Raw genomic sequence first — 21438 nt, 5'->3', positions numbered from 1 at the left:
CAAAGTTGTTTAAATTCAATATTAGTTTAGTTTTAATTCTCGTCTTTAGATCATCTTAATCACCTCCTAAAATCAAATATTCTGTGACTTTTATTTTCATTCATAAATAATCTCTCTGCGAATCGATTCGGACTCACCGAAATATAAATTTAAAATTGTACTACACGCACACTTGTACACTGACAAGTATAATCGCTCTACATCTATTTTAATAAAAGGATTAATGCTCGACGAATTTAGTTATAATTTTGATGAATAAATATATAAGATAGCGTAGCAGTGATATATATCTTGAGTTTAGGGCATGAATCTCTATTTTGCAGGTGAACTATACCAGAAAGGATGAAAGCCAACCGATTCGCCTTCCCACACTCCAATTCCTACTTCTCAGGGATCCCATCTTCCTGGATGAGATCTCTTATTACATCGGTGAACTACTTGTATTGCAGCAGGATAACTGAAGCTATTCTGCTATTCTGCCAGCAAGAAATGTTCAAGAGCAACAATACCTTGCCTTGAAAAGAATCATGAACCTGAAATTTTTCCTCGTACAAGTTAAATGTTATAGTAGTTTTTTTCATCCTTCTGTAAGCCATCTTTCCTAGCTCTTGGCCAAAACATTTCCTTGTTCCTAAAAGAAATTTTCATTTATTTGAATTTGTGCATCACTCCAGATCATGCTTATTTTCAGTTTCTGACTCTTAGTGACATCTGTCTTCATCAAAATTTCTGTTTACACAATTTTTTAGTTGAAGATGCAATGGAGCTAATGCGAATCCACCATTAGGTGATAGGATGTTGCTGTCTCCCTTTTCTGCTGCAGTAGTGGTATTTGGGAGAAAAGAATGGTTTCACAACATCAAATTTGTGAGGAATCCCTAGAAGGAAAATTAATAATGTGCAAAAGAGAAAAAAAAATACCAGTTTCTGAAATTTCCAGTATACCAATTTGTCGTTTTGTTTGTTATTTAACCAAGGCGAAAAGCGCTCAATTAGCAAAAGAAATAGGGAAACTGTTTTTACTCAAACTGTATATCTCTTGAAATTAAGTTGAAATTAAGATGAAACTTCACAGTTTTTCTGGAAACTGAGTGATGCTCTAATGGCTTTTCAAGAGACAGAACTTCTAGTTGCTTAGGAATAAAGAAACACATTTTTGGCAGACTGACTATTTTGTTTGCTCGATGGATTAACCTAATGCACAGTCCAAGGACGTGGCTTTAGAAAATTGGAGTATTTCACTGTAAACCTTGTCTGATTCTTACGTTATTATCATTGCCAAAACTTCTGGAACCAATTTAGAATCCACGCCTACACACGTAAAGTGAATCCACAGAATCAGTGTTCTTACAAAAATTCCACCCAACGTTTTATACTAATCTATGTAGAGAACAAATCTTTGTATACAATAATTGTTCAGTTCAATGAAGACGCCAAAACAAATTCTTGCAAATTAATTAGACCTCATTTTTACGGAATCTGGATGATGCTTATATATATTATCAAGAAAGAACTATCTCTACACAATCGTTAGAAACAGAACTGTAGCAGAACACAAGAAGAAAAGCAAAGATTTTCACTAGAAATCATGAAACCGAGCTTACTGTTTATCAGAATCACACGGAAAATGATTTACACACAGCATTACAGATGTAATCTCTAAGCTTTGTAGAACAACATCAACAAGAACCCCAAACAAATTTGCCAATCACAAAGCATTACAGAACAATATCAACAAAAACCACAAACAAGTTTGCCAATCTTAGATTATCGTAGAAAGCTTAAACTGAGCACTGCTGAAATCTGTCATCATTCAGTTCTGCCAAAACCAATCTCAAACTCACGAACGAGAACTTCCTTCTATCCTGAAAAGTCATGAAGAGCATCCATTGATTTCAAGAAAACTTGGTTGCAATATTTTTTGTTTCAATTACATTCTCAATGTACAGCATTCTAAACTTCTAAATTGTGACAAGTCTTGTCTGATGTCAAGGAAAATCGTGGAACTAACTAACGTGTTCAAGTGCAGCACGCAAGATTGCAGAATCCATTAATTTGGATTGATTACAGGATATTCACCAAATCACAGTAAAGATTAACCTGTTTAGAATTTCACATGACAGTCACCTATAACATTTGCAGCTGAATTTACATAGAAAATTAAAGAATTGGGTGAAAAAGCAATAAAGGAAACTGAGAAAGAGGATCAAAACGATTAATATAGAAAGCTCCAAAGCAATACTTATTTTCTTTTTCTTATCAGTGCCCTTTGTCCTATAGTTGAAAATAGTGGTTAGAATGTGAAAAAGAAACATAGAAAAAATACTGTTATTTTACGTACCAGAAACAATAAAATCCCATTTACCTCATAGGGTCTTTTCCCTTCTTACTTTTGCCGTCGTGATGTTTAGTCCACAGCGTCTTCAATCGCAGTCATGTAAATGAAGGCCACAGTTAAAGCAATAAGTTTTTGCTGCAAGAGAAAAGAAGTCAGATTCTTTGAAATTGATCCACCTGATGTCTTGCTGCAGTAGTACACAACAGAAGATAACTAAACCACGGAAAATTCTCCTTCCTTGCCTTTCGTTTATTGAGTGCATATGAAAATAAAAATGTGAACAAGTGCTTTCAGGATTATGAAAAATTGCTAAAAAAAAGACGTTCATATCTGTTGAGATTTGTGATATTTTTCTTTAAATTAAAGTTGGTTTAATTTTTTGTTTTTTCATTTATGTCTCCATTATTATATTTTCCATTTGTAACTGAAGTTTGACATTCATTTTTGAAATGCAAACTGAAGTTTGGCATTCATTTTTGGAATGCAAAACATCTTGCATTTAAAGTTTTATTTATAGCTTTTCAGTTTTATTTGGTTAATGCTATGTATTCAAGTCCTATATAAATAGGACTTCATTTCTATCATTTGGTGTAGTGTGAGTTTTAATGTAAGCTTTCATTTCATTAAGAAGAAGTTACCTTTTCTCCAAATTCTGGTTTTCTTCTTCTCACATTTTTCTTTTTTCTATCTCTTTGTCTAACATAACATTGAGATTTTACCATTGTTTCCGCAATACCTTCTTCTATTATTTTTATTTTTCAACAGTGGTATCAGAGCCTAAAGAGCTATGATTTTGTTTGAGAGAAGAGAATTCCAATTTTATATTTTATAGCATGTCTTCTAATTTTGGTGTTTCCACCCCTCCACAATTTAATGGTGACAACTACCAATTTTGGGTTGTTAAAATGCAATCCTATCTCAAAGCACTTGGTCTTTGGGAATCTGTTTTGAATGATGCTGATCCTCCACCATTGGGAGCAAATCCAACCTTGAATCAAATACGACAACATGAGGAGGAGAAGTCAAAGAAGCCTAAGGCTTTATCTTGTATACATGCTGCTTTATCAGATCCTATTTTTGCAAGGATTATTGATTGTGACACAGCCAAGAAAGCTTGGGATAAGTTGAAAGAGGAGTTTGAAGGAAGCACAAGGGTGAAGGCTGTTAAATTAATAACTCTCAAAAGAGAGTTTGAGATGCTGAAGATGAAGGATTCAGACACTGTGAAGGAGTACACTACCAAAGTGATGACTATTGTGAACCAAATCAGATTAACTGGTGAAGATTTTCCAGATCAAAGGGTTGTGGAAAAAATAATGGTAAGTGTCCTTGACAGATTTGAGTCGAAAATCTCAACCATAGAGGAGTCTTGTGACTTGACTACTCTCTCTATAGCTGAGTTAATCAGCAAATTACAAGCCCAAGAGCAAAGGGATGCAATCCGTAATGAGGAGCATGTTGAAGGTGCCTTACTGCCAAATTCAAAGGCAAGAAACCTGCTACAAGGGGTGATAGTAAGGCAATCGAAGATCAGGGGAGCAAGGGAAAAGAAGGAGTATCAAGGAGGGGAAAATTTCCTCCTTGTCGTTTCTGTAAAAAGACCAATCATACTGAGGACAATTGCTGGTACAAAAACAAGCAAGTCTACCATTGTGATTATTGTGATAAGAATGGTCATACTGAAAAGTTTTGCCGTGCCAAGCAAAACCAATCATCCCAACAGCCCCCACAGTAAGCTAATCGTGCAGATGATCAAAAGTAAGAAACAACTTTCTTGTTTATGGCTTCTCATATTGTTGAAACAGATATAAACTCATGGCTTATTGACAACGACTGCACAACCCACATGGCTAAAAATATCAATCTTTTTAGCCAAATTGACAATTCTATAAGGACAAAGGTGGTCCTTGGACATGGAGAGACGGTACTAGCTGAAGGTAAAGGTAATGTTATCATGCATACTAAGCAAAGTGAAAAGAAAATCTCTAATGTTTTATTTGTTCCGAAATTATCTCAAAACTTGCTTAGTATTGCTCAGTTGATGCATAGCAAATTTTCTGTGGTTTTCAAAGATGGTATTTGTACAATTTATGACCCACAAGGAGTGGAGATAGCAAGGGTCAATATGGTTGACAATGCATTCTTTTTGAATGGTGAGAAACTCTCCAATCCTACAAGTTTTAGAAGTTTGGTAGGAAGTTTGCAATATTTGACGGCATCCAGGCCGGATTTAATGTTTGCTGCAAGTATGCTCTCAAGATATATGAATTCTCCTAGTGAAGTTCATTTTGGTATTGCTAAAAGGGTGCTTAGATACTTAAAGGGTACTCTTGATTTTGGAATTTGGTTTGAGTCCATTGGTGACTTGAAATTGATTGGATATGCTGATAGTGATTGGGCTAGTTGTGTTGATGATTCTAAAAGCACTTCTAGTTATATTTTTTCTCTTGGCATTGGGGTTTTCTCTTGGAACTCAAAGAAGCAGGAAGTTGTGGTTCAATTCACCGTTGAAGCTGAATATATTTCAACAGCAAATGCTGCAAATCAAGCAATATGGCTTCACAAATTGCTTGGTGATTTAGGATATGAACAAAAGGAGCCTACAAAATTGTTTTCTAATAACAAATCTGCTATTGCTATAGCCTCCAATCCGGTACAACATGGTAAAACAAAACACATTAAAGTCAAGTTTTATTTGTTGAGAGAAGCAGAGAAAGAAGGCGAGATCAAGCTCACTCATTGCAATTCAGAATTTCAGCTTGCTGACATCCTCACAAAAGCTTTACCGTGTGGTCAATTTGAATTTTTACGCAACAAGTTGGGTTTGACAAAGAAAAATCTCAAGGAGGAGTGTTGAGATTTGTGATATTTTTCTTTAAATTAAAGTTGGTTTAATTTTCTGTTTTTTCATTTATGTCTCCATTATTATATTTTCCATTTGTAACTGAAGTTTGACATTCATTTTTGAAATGCAAACTGAAGTTTGACATTCATTTTTGGAATGCAAAACATCTTGCATTTAAAGTTTTATTTATAGCTTTTCAGTTTTATTTGATTAATGTTATGTATTCAAGTCCTATATAAATAGGACTTCATTTCTATCATTTGGTGTAGTGTGAGTTTTAATGTAAGCTTTCATTTCATTAAGAAGAAGTTATTTTTTCTCCAAATTCTGGTTTTCTTCTTCTCACATTTTTCTTTTTTCTATCTCTTTGTCTAACATAACATTGAGATTTTACCATTGTTTTCGCAATACCTTCTTCTATTATTTTTATTTTTCAACAATATCACAGGAAAAGGATGCTCAGAAATTCAATGAGAGGTAATGATAAGGCAAGCAAAACATTTTCAATCTGAAAACGCTTTCAGAAGGAGCTTGTACCTCGGCGAGCATACGGCCAAGACGAACAATAAGTTTTTCATTCCCCACGTTGAGTTGCTGTACCTGAATACTTCTTGCGGACTCAAATGCCATAAGGTTACAATATTCCATGTCAATCAACTGCAATGTGCATATCTCCCCAAAATCAAGAGGGATCTTGGTCAGGTTGACACAGTACCTGACAACTAGCCATTCCAGCTTAGGAAAATGATCATGCTTAGCTATCCAGTCCTCCAAATCTAAAGATTCGAGCAGCAGAAATTTCAATTTGGGGAATCCTTCATTATTCTGTACCCACTCTGGCCCTTCAAAGGAACTATTTTTTAGTTTGAGCACCTCAAGTTTTGGCAACAGGGCTAAAGCATTTATTTCATGCCAAGGTAAACGGCTTAAAAGTAGAGTCAACTGCGTGATGTTTGGTAGGAAACTTTCCCAGCAACAAGCGGATCTTGGATTTGCAAGTCTTAGATTGCAAGTTATCTTCAATTTTTGAAGTTTATGCAAGTAGACAAGACTGCTGAGGCAGAGTTCATCTCCCCTAGCATTTTCTCTAATTTGATGAATACCTAATTCTTCCAAATTGGGCATATTTTCGAATATTTCCTTGGTACAACTGGCAGAGCTTAGAGTGGAAAGTGTTTGAAGATCAGTAAGAACTGAGTCAAGGCTTGATGGATTGGGCAAGTAGGTGCAAGTTCCAACGTGTAGATGCCTCAGACGAGGCATTAACCATATCTCTTTTGGCAAATTTCCACCTGCCCTTTGATGATTATTGATTAAAGTTTCTAGATAACAAAGTTTGGACACTGAATCAGGAATATCGGCAGAAGTGGACAGGGCAAGATACCTCAGATTGACCCTGTCTGTTATCTCATGCGGGAAATCATCAAAAGGCTGATTTAGAATATCCAAGATCTTGAGGAGTTCGAATCCTGCAGAACTGAGAGGACAATCTGATTCAAAAGAGCGACCAGAATAGAGTAAAGTATGGGTGAGACCCAATGCGTACTTCATGTCATCATCAGTATTGAAGTAAGGATGGCTCAAAGGGGAGTGACCAAAAATGTAATCGCCTTCTTTCCGAGCTTCTCTCATGCTCAAGTCCCACAAGAGATCATGGATGCCACATGAATTAACTTTACCATCAAATTTCTTTTTCTTCGCTATAATTAAATTTCTTCTAATAAGATCCTCAAAGCACTTCTGTGCTACCTCTTCCGTGCTCTTCTGCGGTTCTGGATGCACAAATCCCATACCAGCCCACATCCTAATTAGTTTCCGAACAGGGATATCGGAATTCTTTGGGAAAATCACCAGTGAGAGGAAGCATGCTTTCAAGTCCTGAGTCAAGCCATTATAGCTCAAAGAAAGAATGTTGAAGTTCTCTTGGGATCCATCTATGAGAGAATCCATGGTTTTTGCAACATTCTCCCAGCTGTGTTTAGTCTTGCCAATATTGGAAAGGTGCCCTGCTACCACAATGACTGATAGCGGATGTCCTTGGCATTTATTTGCTATTTGCTTTCCGATATTCAATAACTCAGGAGGACAACCTTCTGTTCCAAAAGCCTGTTTACACAACAGTTTCCAACTATCTTCAGGGCTGAGCAAGTTCATCGGATAAGGATGGTTAACATAAGAAGCCACTTCATGAAGCCTACTTGTCAACAGAATTCGGCTGCCGTTGTTTTTATCTTCAAACCACCACTTCATGCAATCCCATGCTTCAGTAGTCCAAAGGTCATCGATGACAATGAGATACTTCCGACCTAGTAAGTGTTTACGTAACCGTTCTCCTAATTTTGTATTGTCCTCATCAATGAGAGAAATATTCGAATTCAATAAGCCAATCGACTCCAATAAGCCCGTTATGACATCTCTCTCTCGAAATTCTTGAGAAACTCTAATCCAGCCACGAACACGGAAGTGATTCTGAATCTGAGCATCCTCATAAAGACTTCTTGCCAGAGTTGTCTTACCAATTCCACCCATACCTACTATGGGTGTAATCCCTAGCTCTGAAGTTCCCGCGATCAGTCGTTCCATAATTTTCTCCAGGTCACCGCTTCGGCCCACCAGCTCATTTTCCCTCACTTTCGCCCGCAGCTTGTTCAGATATTCCTTAATTGTCTCCAGGCCACCGCTTTGGGGCACCAGCCCATCTTTCCTGTCTTTCGCCAGCCGCTTATCCATATCTGAACCATATTCTTGAAGTAGCCGCTTATCCATTTCTGGACGAAAAGCCGATGTTCCATATTCTTGAAGAAGATACTTCCCTGTTAGGCTTCTTTCCAACAAAGTCAAAATGTTGTCCTCATAGTTATTATCTGGTAATGGCCTTCGTTCGGTATATGAGCTGATGTAGCATCTTGCTAATTCTGCTGCCTCCATGATGTTGTCCCTGAAGTTTTCAAATTCCCAACACTTCTCTATAGCATCCTCCTCACCAAAATGATGGTAATAAGAAAGAAGTCTGTGAAGGAGCACCGGTTCGAGATCACGGAAAGCCAGTTCTTCGAAATTGAAATACTTCTGTAAGAACATTGGTTCGACCATCCACCCTGTAAGTAGCACGAAGGATTTAAGGCCAACATACCATACAGCATCTGCAACCCGATCATCAGTTTTGACATAAATAGATCTATCCTCTGGGCGTTTCTGAAGCATAGATGTCAGCCACACAACCACTTCTGCATACCAAAGATCATAAGCAGACTCAGGATCATCTGGAGATTTACCTAGGAAATCCATGTAATGATCCGTGATCAGGGACACTTTAGTAGCCATATCAACATTAGCAGTCATGATACTCTTAAATTTAGCCCCGAAATCATTAACACCAGGCCTAAGAACATAGCGCTCCTCATCATCTGAATCATCCATATTAAGCAGCCACTAGGAGGTCAAGCTGTTGAAGACACAACACAAAAAATGTGAGTACATTTGCCACTAATTGCCAAAGGATCAAAATTTGAAGAAATAGATACCATAACCTGTCACGCCCCAAAATAAGGAGGCCGTGACCGGCACTACCCCCCATGAAGCCATAGACTCCAATAGGGAGCAGCAAGCCTCTAATTTAACCTTAACCATAAAAGCAACAATATAAACCATAATGCTTACATAGCTTTTATTCAACATTCATATGCCAACTGGCCAATATTCATCATCTGATTACAGTATCAATTACAAAAATATGCCTAAAATAAATAAATAAACACAAAAGTCTATCCCACCAACAATTCCCATGAAATGAGAGACGTGATGTAACCTGGAGCGTGTCTATGGCCAATGCAAATTAGATCGCCGACCACGATCTTCACTGTCAGAACTGATACCAACCTACAAGTCTGAAATTTTTAAGGGGTAAGTCAACTACTGACTTACTGAGGGGCAAAAAGCATTATAATAAGGGGAAACAGAATTAGTGCAGCGAAGACAAATCATCATGCCATGTCATACTAAGCAATAAATAGTACAATGGAAGAGATGACAAATAAACATGCACAACTAGGAGTAATCAAGTTAGAAACAGAATCCATATATCCAAATAATTTAGGGTGGAACCACTCACGCCCACAAGCATATATCGGCGGAATCACTCACGCCTGATATTCATATATCCAAATAGTTTAGGGCGGAACCACTCACGCCCACAAGCTTAAATCGGCGGAACCACTCACGCTTGATGTGAACATATCGGCGGAACCACTCACGTCGATACGGGGGACTAACTTTCACCCCAAAACATACGTGGTGCATCAACGACTAACTCTTATTGCAGTTAGCAATACAGTGTTCTAACTAGTTAGTTACTCCTTTTAGGATACATTTTGTACTACCATTCTAAAATAAAAAGGGTCACATGCATTGTATTAAGCATAAATATCAACATGCATAGATCAAGGCAATATGAATTCTGATTTCCCCAAATGCAACTTTAAAGGAAATGCCAAACAACAATAAGAATATATATATATATATATATATCAAGATCACAAGGATAATAAACTAATGAATGCAACAATACTATCATAATACAATTTACCCACTCACCGTGCTTATATAAGTCTCAGAATTCCTCAGTTGCCACTTGGTTGGGTCAAGCCAAAATCACCTAAACCATTATTAACATGCATAAGAATTACTATCAACAAAAAATGAAAATTATAAAATACTTACGATGAACTATGACGTCTACTCTAATTGACTAACGGGCCACGATGGGATAAAGATAGGTTCGAGAGGTGAAGCGAGAACGTATAAAACCTAACGACGGTCTATTTGGGTTTAGAATTTAGGAATGGGCCGATTTGAATTGAGAGTATGCCTAACCCATAACGGGTTTACGACAGCTATCAATTGCAACTACGGATTTGAGAGGTTATGGGACTTGAGTTAACCTAGGCTAGGTGCCATACTATTATTTAGAGCAAAATAAATTATAGGTCAATATTTAATTCACTTGGAAATAAAATAGGTACACTACTATAATCTAATCACCACATTATTGGAAATTACCTAATATACCTTTATTTTAAAGACCGATACCCATCTTTATATATATATATATATTTATATGTATGTATATATATTTCTTTTAAGAATATCATATGCTAATTAACTGAAATTTAAGGATCACATAATCACTTTAAATATACATGACATCATAATTTGCTCAAGTAGACTTGAAATTAACAAACTATAATTTATCTATAATCTTTTAATAAATCAAGGTTGACAGATCTAGAAATTAAATAATTGATATAACATAATTAATACTATAAATTATTTTAATACTAATATAAAAATAACTCATATTGCTTTTAGTAATAGAATTAATAATAAAAATTTATAATATAGTATAAGTGATATTAATGCCCTCTGTAACCTGTTATTGACAACACAACTGACAATAAAACAAATGAATAAATAAATCAATAAAAGTAAATAAAATAAAAAATAAGAGAACGGGGATGTCGGCCGGCAGCGGTGGCATCCGACCACTGTCGTCGGAAGCCGCCATGCCTCGGCCATGTTACTGCCGGGGCTCGGAAGAAGGAGAAGGAAAGGACGACGGAACAGAACTGAAACTAGAGGCTAGATCGGAGACGGCAAATCGAATAGCAAGACGAACCAGGGGCCTAACCGAAACAGAAACCGGAACTAGAGGGGACCCGATCGGAGAGGAAGAATGGAACAGAACCCAAACAGGTGAGGTGCCTTCGGCCATAACATTCGGAAACCCCAACGGAATCGGACCGAATAGACTACCCAATAACCAGAACAGAAGAAAACCCACTAGGAAAGGACACAATTCAAGGGAAGATAGAGGGAAATGAACCACGAACCAAGATATTAACGATCTTTGCCATGGCAAAACCCCCACCACCAATCGAAAGCAAAACCCAACAATGCTAGAATCGTATTTCTGACCTGAATCTAGGCTGCCCAGAACACCAATACAGAGACAGTTCGCGTGAGAGAGAAGCGAGAGATCGGTTCTTCGTCCTTTGACTTTGTGTTCTTTTTTGCCTGTTGATTTTTGTCCTCATTGGTCTTCCTGTTTTTCCTTTGACTTTGTCCTTTACTTCTTTTTCCCGTTCCTTCATTTGTGACTATACTTAAGTTCTTCCACCGGCATTACATCCTTACGTGATTACTTTTGGCATTGCATCCTAACTAGATTACTTTTGATACCTGAAAAATTCTGACGGGCTTACCGACTGGATTATTGAAAGGGAATAAAAAAATAATTTTGCCTCCATACTTTGCTCTCTCCCCTCCCATGAATTGCATCGCCCCTGCTCTGTCGTCTCCCCTGCCATCGACTGTCGACGAGGCGAGTCGAGGTAGTGATGGCAAAGAGGCGACGAAGACAAGGCAGCGATGGCAAAGAGGCAACGGAGCGAGGCGCAGCGACGAGAGGAGACGAGGCGGCGGCCATTGCAGGGGAGACAACAGAGTAGGGACGGAGGCAGTGGCCTGTTTTACAAATTTGCAAAGTGGGCGGAGTAAAATCGTCTTTTTGCTCCCTTTCTGTGAGCGGCTCGATAGACCCACCGGACCCTGTAGAATGACTCTTGATGCCTTATGATCTCTTCAACTTAATTTTGTGAACTCTAATCACCTTCATTGTTGTCGTTTATGTGAATCAATTAAACCCGCACATCCATACATAAAGAGGTGCTGGATTTCAAGAATCAAAACTATATTCAAATAGTGGAATTTTTGTGCTTATAAAAAAAAAAAAAGATTTTTAGTTAAGCATGTGAAGAAGAAGAAGAAGAAGAAGAAGAAGAAGAAATAAAAAAAAATAACACACATAGCAAAATCAGTGGGTACATAGTATTTCAACACATGGCTAGAGTTTACTTTCCCCTTAATTTATACAAGGCTTTGGAGACTTTGACAAATCTGATTGTTTTTCCGATTTTCTAAGTTCATCCATTGTGATTAAATTCCGTGTTCAAAATTTACTCAATTTTGTGTTCCTTGTTTTAATCTAACATGGTTTATACTTTTTACAAATTAAGTTGTCCATAGATTTAACTTTCTTGATTATAGTTGTTGAGTTCTTTCAAGAGCTAATTAAGAAAGTTGAGTGGTAAAAGGTAAGAGTATAATCTTATTAAAAGAAAAAGGCAATAAAAAGTGATATACATGAGGGTTGAGTGAATTAAACAAATTGAGAGAAAACACATGAGGGAGTGCTTGTGAGGTTATATCTGAATTTTTATGTAGGTTACTAACATGGACCCAAAAGACAAAGGAGTTAGTGAAAAGGGGAGTAGGGACAATTCATTTGTGATCCAAGCAATGCAACAACACTTTGAACGTGAGAATTGACTGGCCAAATAGAAAGAATAGAAAAGCAACAAGTTAGCCCAACCAACGTGAGAAGAAAACCAGCTTGTGAAAGTGCTAACTTGGGAAGACAAAGTTATCTTGATGGATATGAGGATGATGGAGAACATGACCTAGACTTTGATGATCAATTTACTTTTTCTAGATTCGGCCACAGATTTGGAAGGAGAAATTTGAGGAGGTCGGGAACTCTAGACCGAGATGGAGATGAAAAGCTTGAATTTGAGGATCAAGCCACAAACAAATTGGGCAATAAATGGGCTAACAGATTTGGTGGGAGGTGTAACATCCCGCATCGAGCAATACGAAGGACCAGATCAACTTACCTTGATGGGCCTACGCAAACTTCCCAGGGGTCACCCATCATTGAGCTACCCTAGCTCAATCACACTCAATCCGAGAGTTATTTATCCACATTCAGCTTAAAAGGTATCTATCTAGTGTTATTTCCTTTCCTTACTATCCTCAATATATACTACCTTTTTTAGAGTCCCTCTCTAGAGTCTCTTCTTGGACCTGACCTTGGGCTCTCAGGGTATTACATTCTCCTCTCCTAGAGCACATGACGTTCTCGTCATATAACCATACAACTGGTCCCAGATCTTCTCCTATTTGAGGGCTACAATCCTAGAAGCCTGTTAGGAGTCGCTCCTTATTCAGGCCCTCGTGCCCCGGTACCACTCCCCGCCCTCATCGGACCATCTTTTCCAAGGGTCGATTCTGATACCACCTGTAACATCCCGCATCGAGCTATAGGAAAGACCAGATCAACTTACTCTGATGGGCCCATACAAACTTTGTTAGTTCTATATAATGGCAAATACATCCCAAGAGGGGGGGTGAATTGGGATTCGGGTCTTTTGTTGGTAACTTGAAAAACAAACTTTAGCTTGTAGGATACTAGGTTTCGAAACCTGAAGGAGTATGTTTCGAAACTAACCTCTCTGTTAAGTATGTTTCGAAACACAGGTGAGTATGTTTCGAAATCTAACTCATTGGAAGGTATGTTTTGAAATCTACTATAGTATGTTTCGAAACCTTGCTCTTTGGTTTACTTATTTCGAAACTTCTTTAGCTTTTGAAAAATGGTTCTTTTGAATGCATAGGCAACAATAGTAAGCAAGAGAAATAAACAAGACACTTGCACACAAGATTTATAGTGGTTTGGCACCCACCTACTCCACTACCTTCAAACTTACCCACTTGAAAGATTTTCAACCACAATTACTTTCACTTAGTGATCAACACACTAAGGGTTTTACCACGATTCACCCTAAAACCTTACACGGTGAGTTTTTATGGCTTAACTCAAACCTTCATCACAATGAGCTTTTTCGGGATAAACTCGAACCTTACAACTTGTGAGTTTTAGGCTCAACTCAAACCTTCCACAAAGAGTTTTAGACTAAACTCAAACCTTAAACTTTAAACAAGATAAATAAAGTTTATCTCGACAGCCCGATAGATTTAAAACAATGAAATCGTCTTACTGGTATGGCTGTACAAACCTTTTTGGTTTGAGAATAGGAGTGCTTAGATGAAAGAGACTTTAGCTAGCTTCTCCTTTCTCACACCTCATAGTATACTTGACGATGAATACAAAGGATTTTTGTTAGATGCTCATGAACTAATTTCTTTCACACGTGTTTTTGAGTGTAACTTGTGTCTCTTGAGAGTATGAATGAATAAGTGCTTACTCTCTCTTGTTCTTGTGTGTTGTGGATGTCTTTAAAGACCTATTATATATATTAAGAAACAAAGTTCTGACTGAAAATAGCCGTTAGAGACAATATCAGAAAAGAAGGTTTCGAAACATACATACTGTGTTTCGAAACATTACAGAAATAAACCAAGGTTTCGAAACATGAACATCAGGTTTCGAAACATCACAGCTTTCAGCTGGACAAAGCACTTAGAGACACAGACAAGTGGGAGACATTTTCTTAAAGAATCTTATGGCCATTAAAATATAAAATAGGTCTCCACTCAACCATTTAATAAAAGAGTTTACAGGGCATGGAGAAATCATTTCAAAAAGATTTTAAAGGCTTTTTGAATAAATAAACATTCAACTCCCATGCTACTTAGTTTTGAAAATATTCTGCTGACAAAGATATAGGTTTCGAAACATAGATAGGAGGTTTCGAAACATACTTCAAAAACTTCTTTCAAAACATATGCAACTCAAAAATGCTTGAATGCTCTGCAGACAGAGACATAGGTTTCGAAACTTGATAGGATAGGTTTTGAAACACACTTCTTAAAATTCAAGATAGGTTTCAAAATATGATATGGAGATTTAGCAAACATTTAACCTTAGGCTAAGACTATTTTGAAACTGTTATTATTGAAGCCCCAAACGATGTCGTTGGGGTAAGCAGGTGGAGGGTCACGTGCTGCAACCTTGAGCTGCCATCTGGTAGCCAATTGGAGGGCAGCACGTGGCAACCATCAACTGCCCTCTGATGGCGCCCGGTTGCATTATCTACCCCTTTTCTCTTATCACTTGTCTGTCTGCTTTTATTCTGTTGGAATATTGTATATCGTGCTTGCACGATCTGATCCGAGCCATCCATCCATGCTTTATGAGTCATGATCCCAGCCCTCCATCGTCACTATTTATCTTCTCCTTGGGATATGGTCTGTGTAGACGTTTAAGGCGAAACAGGCAAAAATCAATCAAAGAAGAGAGAGATACCCTTAGTCTCCGACCTAGGGTTATCTGGTTTGCTTCGGTTCCTTTCTTTCTTTCTCTGTAAATCTTTGTATAGCTTTATAGTTATATGGTTCGATAGGGTTTTTGCCTCTTAATCTTTTTGAGTGATTATTGGGCAAGTTTTGTGTTTCTCGAACCATTGTAAGTACAGAGAGATTGAGGGAGTTTTCCTGTGGGTGTATTTTTGATTCAATCATTAGTGTAGTGAGCTCTCCATATTGGAGCTCAACGTGGACGTAGCCCTATTTGGGTGAACCACAGTAAAAATCTTGTGTGTCTCTTTTCGCCTTTACGTTTCAGTTCTGTTTACCTCTGTTTCGCATGAATGACTGTTAAAGCTTTCCATTCCTTTTGTTTTATCGTGTGTTTGTGATTGGGATATTCTGATTTAAACCCTAAGGTTTGAGTATCAGTGCTCAACAGTGGTATCAGAGCCGTGTTAAAATCGGCGCTTAGGGTTTTGAAAAGTAAACCAGTCGGTCTATTTTTCATCTAAGGGGTTGTCATCTATTGTCGGATGGTTTAGGGTTTCTTTGAGAACCTAGTGTCAGTAGGAGTTTGCTGTGTTTATTCTCATCAGTGTCTAGAGCCACCTAGGTTATTTCGTGCAAGGCGAAGAGGATGTCTACCCGATTTGAAATCGGCATATTTGATGGAAAAGGAGACTTCGGTAGCTGGAAAAAGAAGATGAGAGTTTTACTCTCTCATCATAAGGTGCTAATAGCACTAGAAGCTGATGATCAAAAATGGTCACCTGATCAACTTGCAAGAACAGAGGAGGTAAGAGAAGAGGCATTCAACCTCATCTTTCTTCACCTTGGTGACACTGTCATTCCCAAGGTAGATGGTATGTTAACTCCCATTAATTTATGGAATAAGTTAGATTCTTTATACTCTGTTATGACTGCACCAAATTTAGTATACTTGAAAGGCATGTTGTTTAATTTCAAAATGAATGCATCTAAGTCAATGGATGAGAACATAGATGAATTCACTAGACTTGCATTATTACTTAGAGGTACTGATCAAGCATTAGGTGACACAAGTGAAGCTATGATTCTTTTAAATTCCTTACCTGATGACTATGATGTAGTAAAGCATGCATTAAGGTATACTGGCATTGTTCCTAGTTTAGATCTTGTTATCTCGGGCATTAAAGCTAAGGAACTGGAACTAGGAACATCTAAAAGGTTAGGAAATAACCTGTTTGTAAAGAGTAAGAATGAGAAAAAATCGTTTACCAGTAACAATGATCACACTAATGGGTCAGGGCAAAAGGGTAAGAAAAAGGATAAGAAGGGTAAACAAAAATGAAAGTGTTATCACTGTGGTAAAGAAGGTCACATTAAGAAGTATTGCTATGATTATATTAAGAAATTAAAACAAGGGGGAAATGCAAATGTAAATGCTGGGACCTCTAACTGTTTAGCTGAAGTACTCAATGTCTCATATTTATCTGCTGAACATGAATGAGTAATGGATTTTGGTTGCTCTTTTCATATGTGCCCAAACAGAGAATGGTTTCAAAATTTTAATCAGAGGGAAACTGGTACGGTATATATGGGTAATAATCAATCATGTAGTATCCAAGGTATAGGTAGCATATCCTTAAAGTTACATGATAATAAAATCAGAATGTTAACTGATGTAAGGTATGTACCAGGATTAAAAAGAAACCTAATATCTCTTGGGACACTTGATGAGTTGGGTTACTCATATAGAGCTGAAAATGGTTTCCTTCATGTCTTTAAAGATGATAACCTTATACTGTCAGGTAATAAGAAAAACGGTTTGTACATTTTAAATGGTTGTCATTCTTCCCTTGTTAACTCACATTCTGCCTACATAGTCAATACTGGTAAGACAAATATATGGCACCTGAGACTTGGCCATATGAGCCTGAAAGGTCTCCAGGCACTGTCAAACCAAGGGTACCTTGGATCAGTGCCTGTTGGGTCCCTTGACTTTTGTGAGCTATGTGTTCTAGGCAAACAACACAGGCTGAGTTTCCCTAAGGGAACTCACCTGGCGAAGGCATGCCTTGAATATCTTCATGCTGACCTATGGGGGCCTTCTCAGGTCCCCACTTTTGGTGGTAATAGGTATTTTCTATCTATTGTGGATGACTTTACTCGAAAGGTATGGGTGTTTTTATTAAAATCAAAAGACCAGACCCTAGAGAAGTTTAAAAATTGGAAAACAATGATAGAAAATCAAATAGATAGGAAAATTAAAACCCTTAGGACTGACAATGGTCTTGAGTTCTACATTAGAGCTTTTGATATATTCTGTAATGATCATGGTATACTTAGACATAGGACAGTTAGGAACACTCCCCAACAAAATGGGGTAGCTGAACGGATGAACAGAACACTTCTTGAAAAAGTCAGGTGTTTATTATTTACATCTAATATGTCTAAGTCATTTTGGGGTGAGGCTTTATCCACTGCTGCTCATTTAGTAAATAGGAGTCCTTCTACTGCGTTAAATCTTATATGCCCCGAGGAAAAATGGACTGGTAGAAAACTGAACTTTAATTACTTGAGAGTATTTGGCTGTGAAGCCTATGCTCATAAATCTGAAGGCAAACGTGAACCTAGGTCTATCAGATGTGTGTTTGTTGGGTACCAAGAAGGTACCAAGGGAAATAGGTTATGGGATAATGAGTCTACTGGAGTTAAAATTATAATCAGTAGAGATGTTATCTTTAATGAAAACGTTTTCCCTTGTAAAACAGATAACCTAAAAGAAACAAACACTCAGGAAAACCTAGATGATTTTGCTGTTTTAGGGGGTCCTCAGATCGAGATGGAGCAACCAGCAAGAAGTAATGACCTGCCAGTTGCTCCATCCTCACCTGAGCAAAGTCAACAAGATGCTACCTTGTCTATGTCTCATGATGTCAGTATCTCTGATCATGATGATGATCAAGAGGAACAAGAAAATGAAACTGAGATTGAGGTGGAGCATCATAGCTCACCCCAAGATCTCAGTGGCTATCAGCTAGCCTGTGATAGGAGCAGGAGGGTTTCTAGACCCCCTGCAAGGTATGCTTACTCTGACTTAGTGTACTGTGCTCTAATTGCTGGAAAGGAATTAAGGAGCAGTGAGCCAGCCTCATATGAGGAAGCTATCATCTCTAAAGATGGTGTCAAATGGCGACAAGCCATGGATGAGGAAATGAAATCTCTCAAGGTAAATGGCACCTGGATTTTGGTCCCCAAACCTGAAAAGCAGAAACTGATCCAGTGCAAATGGCTGTTCAAATTAAAGGAAGGTATGTCTCCCACTGATCCACTTAGATATAAAGCTAGATTAGTTGCTAAGGGCTTTACTCAAAGGGAGGGTATTGACTACAATGAAATTTTCTCACCAGTAGTAAAATTTAAGACCATTCGCACAATGCTTGCTGTTGTTGTTCAATTTGATTTAGAATTAGAACAATTAGATGTTAAAACAGCCTTCTTGCATGGTGATCTTGATGAATGTATATATATGTTTCAGCCAACTGGTTATATTGATAAAACTCATCCTGAACATGTATGCTTACTGAAAAAATCTTTGTATGGATTAAAACAATCCCCAAGACAATGGTATAAAAAGTTTGATAGTTTTATCTTAGGGATTGGTTTTGAAAGAAGTAAATATGATAACTGTTTCTACTTCGTAATCTCAGATATTCCTATTTATCTACTGCTGTATGTAGATGATATTTTGATAATTAGTAAGTCCAAAGGAAAAATTAGTGAGTTAAAGTCAATATTAAACACTAATTTTGATATGAAGGACCTAGGACCTGCTAGGAAAATTCTAGGAATGACAATAGAAAGAGAAAGAAGTAAATCAGTCTTGAAAATTCATCAAAATGACTATCTTATTAAAGCTGTTCAAAGATTTGGTATGCAAAATTGTAAAACTGTAGGGGTTCCCTTAGCTAGTCACTTTGTCCTATCTAAATCTCAATGCCCTACAACTAATTCTGAATTAGTTAAAATGGAAGATATCCCTTATGCCAATGCAATCGGAACAATTATGTATTCAATGATTAGTACTAGACCTGATCTTGCATATTCAATATCTCTGCTTAGTAGATATATATCAAATCTAGGTAAACCTCATTGGGATGCACTAAAATATATGTTAAGGTATATTAATGGATCTATAGACATTGGCCTGTGTTATAAAAGAAGATTTGATACTCTTAATCTTGTGGGATATGTAGATTCTGATTTTGCAGGTGATAGGGACTCAAGGAAATCAACAACTGCATACTTTTTCACCTTGGGTGGAGATTGTATCAGTTGGAAATCCCAACTTCAGCCTCTGGTGGCGTTATCCACCACCGAGGCTGAGTATGTTGCTGTTACTGATGCCTTTAAAGAGGCTATTTGGCTACAAGGTCTATTAAAGGAGATCCAGTTGCTACAAGACAAAGTGACTGTGTTCTCAAACAGTCAAAGTGCCATTCACCTCTCCAAGAACCCGGTATATCATGAACGAACAAAGCATGTTGAGGTAAAGTATCATTATGTTAGAGATTTAATAGCTAATGGCACTGTGAGTATTTTGAAGGTGCCTACAGAAAACAACCCAGCAGTTATGGGAACAAAAGTTCTAACTGCAACCAAGTTCAAGCACTGCTTGAACTTGCTGCACGTGGGAATTGGTTGATCAAATCAACCAGAGCAATGAAGGTATGGATTGTAGCATGCTGCGCTTTGTGAGAGTTTCAGATTCACCTCCTGTTTGGGCTTCAAGGTGGAGATTATTATTATTGAAACCCCAAACGATGTCGTTGGGGTAAGTAGGTGGAGGGTCGCGTGCTGCAACCTTGAGCTGCCATCTGGCAGCCAATTGGAGGGCAGCACGTGGCAACCATCAGCTACCCTCTGATGGCGCCCGGTTGCATTATCTACCCCTCTTCTCTTATCACTTGTCCGTCTTCTTTTATTCTGTTGGAATATTGTATATCGTGCTTGCACGATCTGATCCGAGCCATCCATCCATGCTTTATGAGTCATGATTCCAGCCCTCTATCGTCACTATTTATCTTTTCCTTGGGATATGGTCTGTGTAGACGTTTAAGGCGAAAGAGGCAAAAATCAATCAAAGAAGAGAGAGATACCCTTAGTCTCCGACCTAGGGTTATCTGGTTTGCTTCGGTTCCTTTCTTTCTTTCTCTGTAAATCTTTGTATAGCTTTATAATTATATGGTTCGATAGGGTTTTTGCCTCTTAATCTTTTTGAGTGATTATTGGGCAAGTTTTGTGTTTCTCGAACCACTGTAAGTACAGAGAGATTGAGGGGGTTTTCCTGTGGGTGTATTTTTGATTCAATCATTAGTGTAGTGAGCTCTCCATATTGGAGCTCAACGTGGACGTAGCCCTATTTGGGTGAACCACGGTAAAAAACTTGTGTGTCTCTTTTCGCCTTTACGTTTCAGTTCTATTTACCTCTGTTTCGCATGAATGACTGTTAAAGCTTTCCATTCCTTTTGTTTTATCGTGTGTTTGTGATTGGGATATTCTGATTTAAACCCTAAGGTTTGAGTATCAGTGCTCAACAGAAACATCTAGAGAGACATGTGAGAACAGTGTTTCGAAACATAAACACTTGGTTTCGAAACATCATTCATGCATTTAAATTCTTTCAAACATTTAAGATTTCGCGCCTAAAAACTTTTTATGCATTGTTTCGAAATATGAAGGCCTATTTCGAAATATGATTTTCACAAAGATAGATCAAACACATTTTCTCATATACCAAAAAATATGATAGAACAATTCTCCTCCGATTTTTTGATAATGACGAAAACCTTTTTGAAAAATAAATATGCACTTAACCAACACATAACTCCCCCATAAACTTATATTGGAGTTAGAAATACAAACCTTGACGTGGCATATCTTCTTTTGCATTTGTTTGAAACTACATGACATAAGAATTTCCTTGATACTAAGAGTTAGTATTTCAACATAAGAACAATAGGTTTGCTTAATATCGAATGTTTGATACCAACTTAATTAAGCATCCATTTCATACATACATTTCATGCATTCATACATCGAATGTTTGATACCAACTTAATTAAGCATCCATGTCATACATACATTTCATGCATTCATACATTTTTCA

General features: G+C 37.6%; 1 protein-coding gene across 3 annotated transcripts; it reads right to left on the bottom strand.

Moving 5' to 3' along the window:
• Positions 1–1562: 1562 nt before the first annotated feature.
• LOC127804164 (putative late blight resistance protein homolog R1A-3) lies at positions 1563–11323 on the bottom strand. 3 transcript variants are annotated; one of them, XM_052340955.1, is made up of 6 exons: positions 11157–11323; positions 9777–9837; positions 8957–9070; positions 5721–8628; positions 2366–2473; positions 1563–1865 (listed from the first exon to the last, which is right to left on the bottom strand). In XM_052340955.1, the coding sequence occupies exons 4-5, from the start codon at positions 8601–8603 to the stop codon at positions 2408–2410; spliced, it is 2949 nt and encodes a 982-aa protein (XP_052196915.1). In that variant the 5' UTR covers positions 8604–8628; positions 8957–9070; positions 9777–9837; positions 11157–11323; the 3' UTR covers positions 1563–1865; positions 2366–2407. The 3 variants fall into 3 exon arrangements, with proteins under 3 accessions (XP_052196915.1, XP_052196914.1, XP_052196916.1); XM_052340954.1 differs by having other exon boundaries at positions 8992–9070; XM_052340956.1 differs by having other exon boundaries at positions 8992–9070; positions 11072–11306.
• Between the last annotated feature and the right edge of the window lie 10115 nt (positions 11324–21438).

This window comes from Diospyros lotus, chromosome 6 (genome assembly GCF_014633365.1).
Source record: "Diospyros lotus cultivar Yz01 chromosome 6, ASM1463336v1, whole genome shotgun sequence".
In the NCBI taxonomy this organism is placed as follows: domain Eukaryota; kingdom Viridiplantae; phylum Streptophyta; class Magnoliopsida; order Ericales; family Ebenaceae; genus Diospyros; species Diospyros lotus.
The sequence above is the reverse complement of the archived record's forward strand: the minus strand, read 5'-3'. Positions and strand labels throughout refer to the sequence as shown.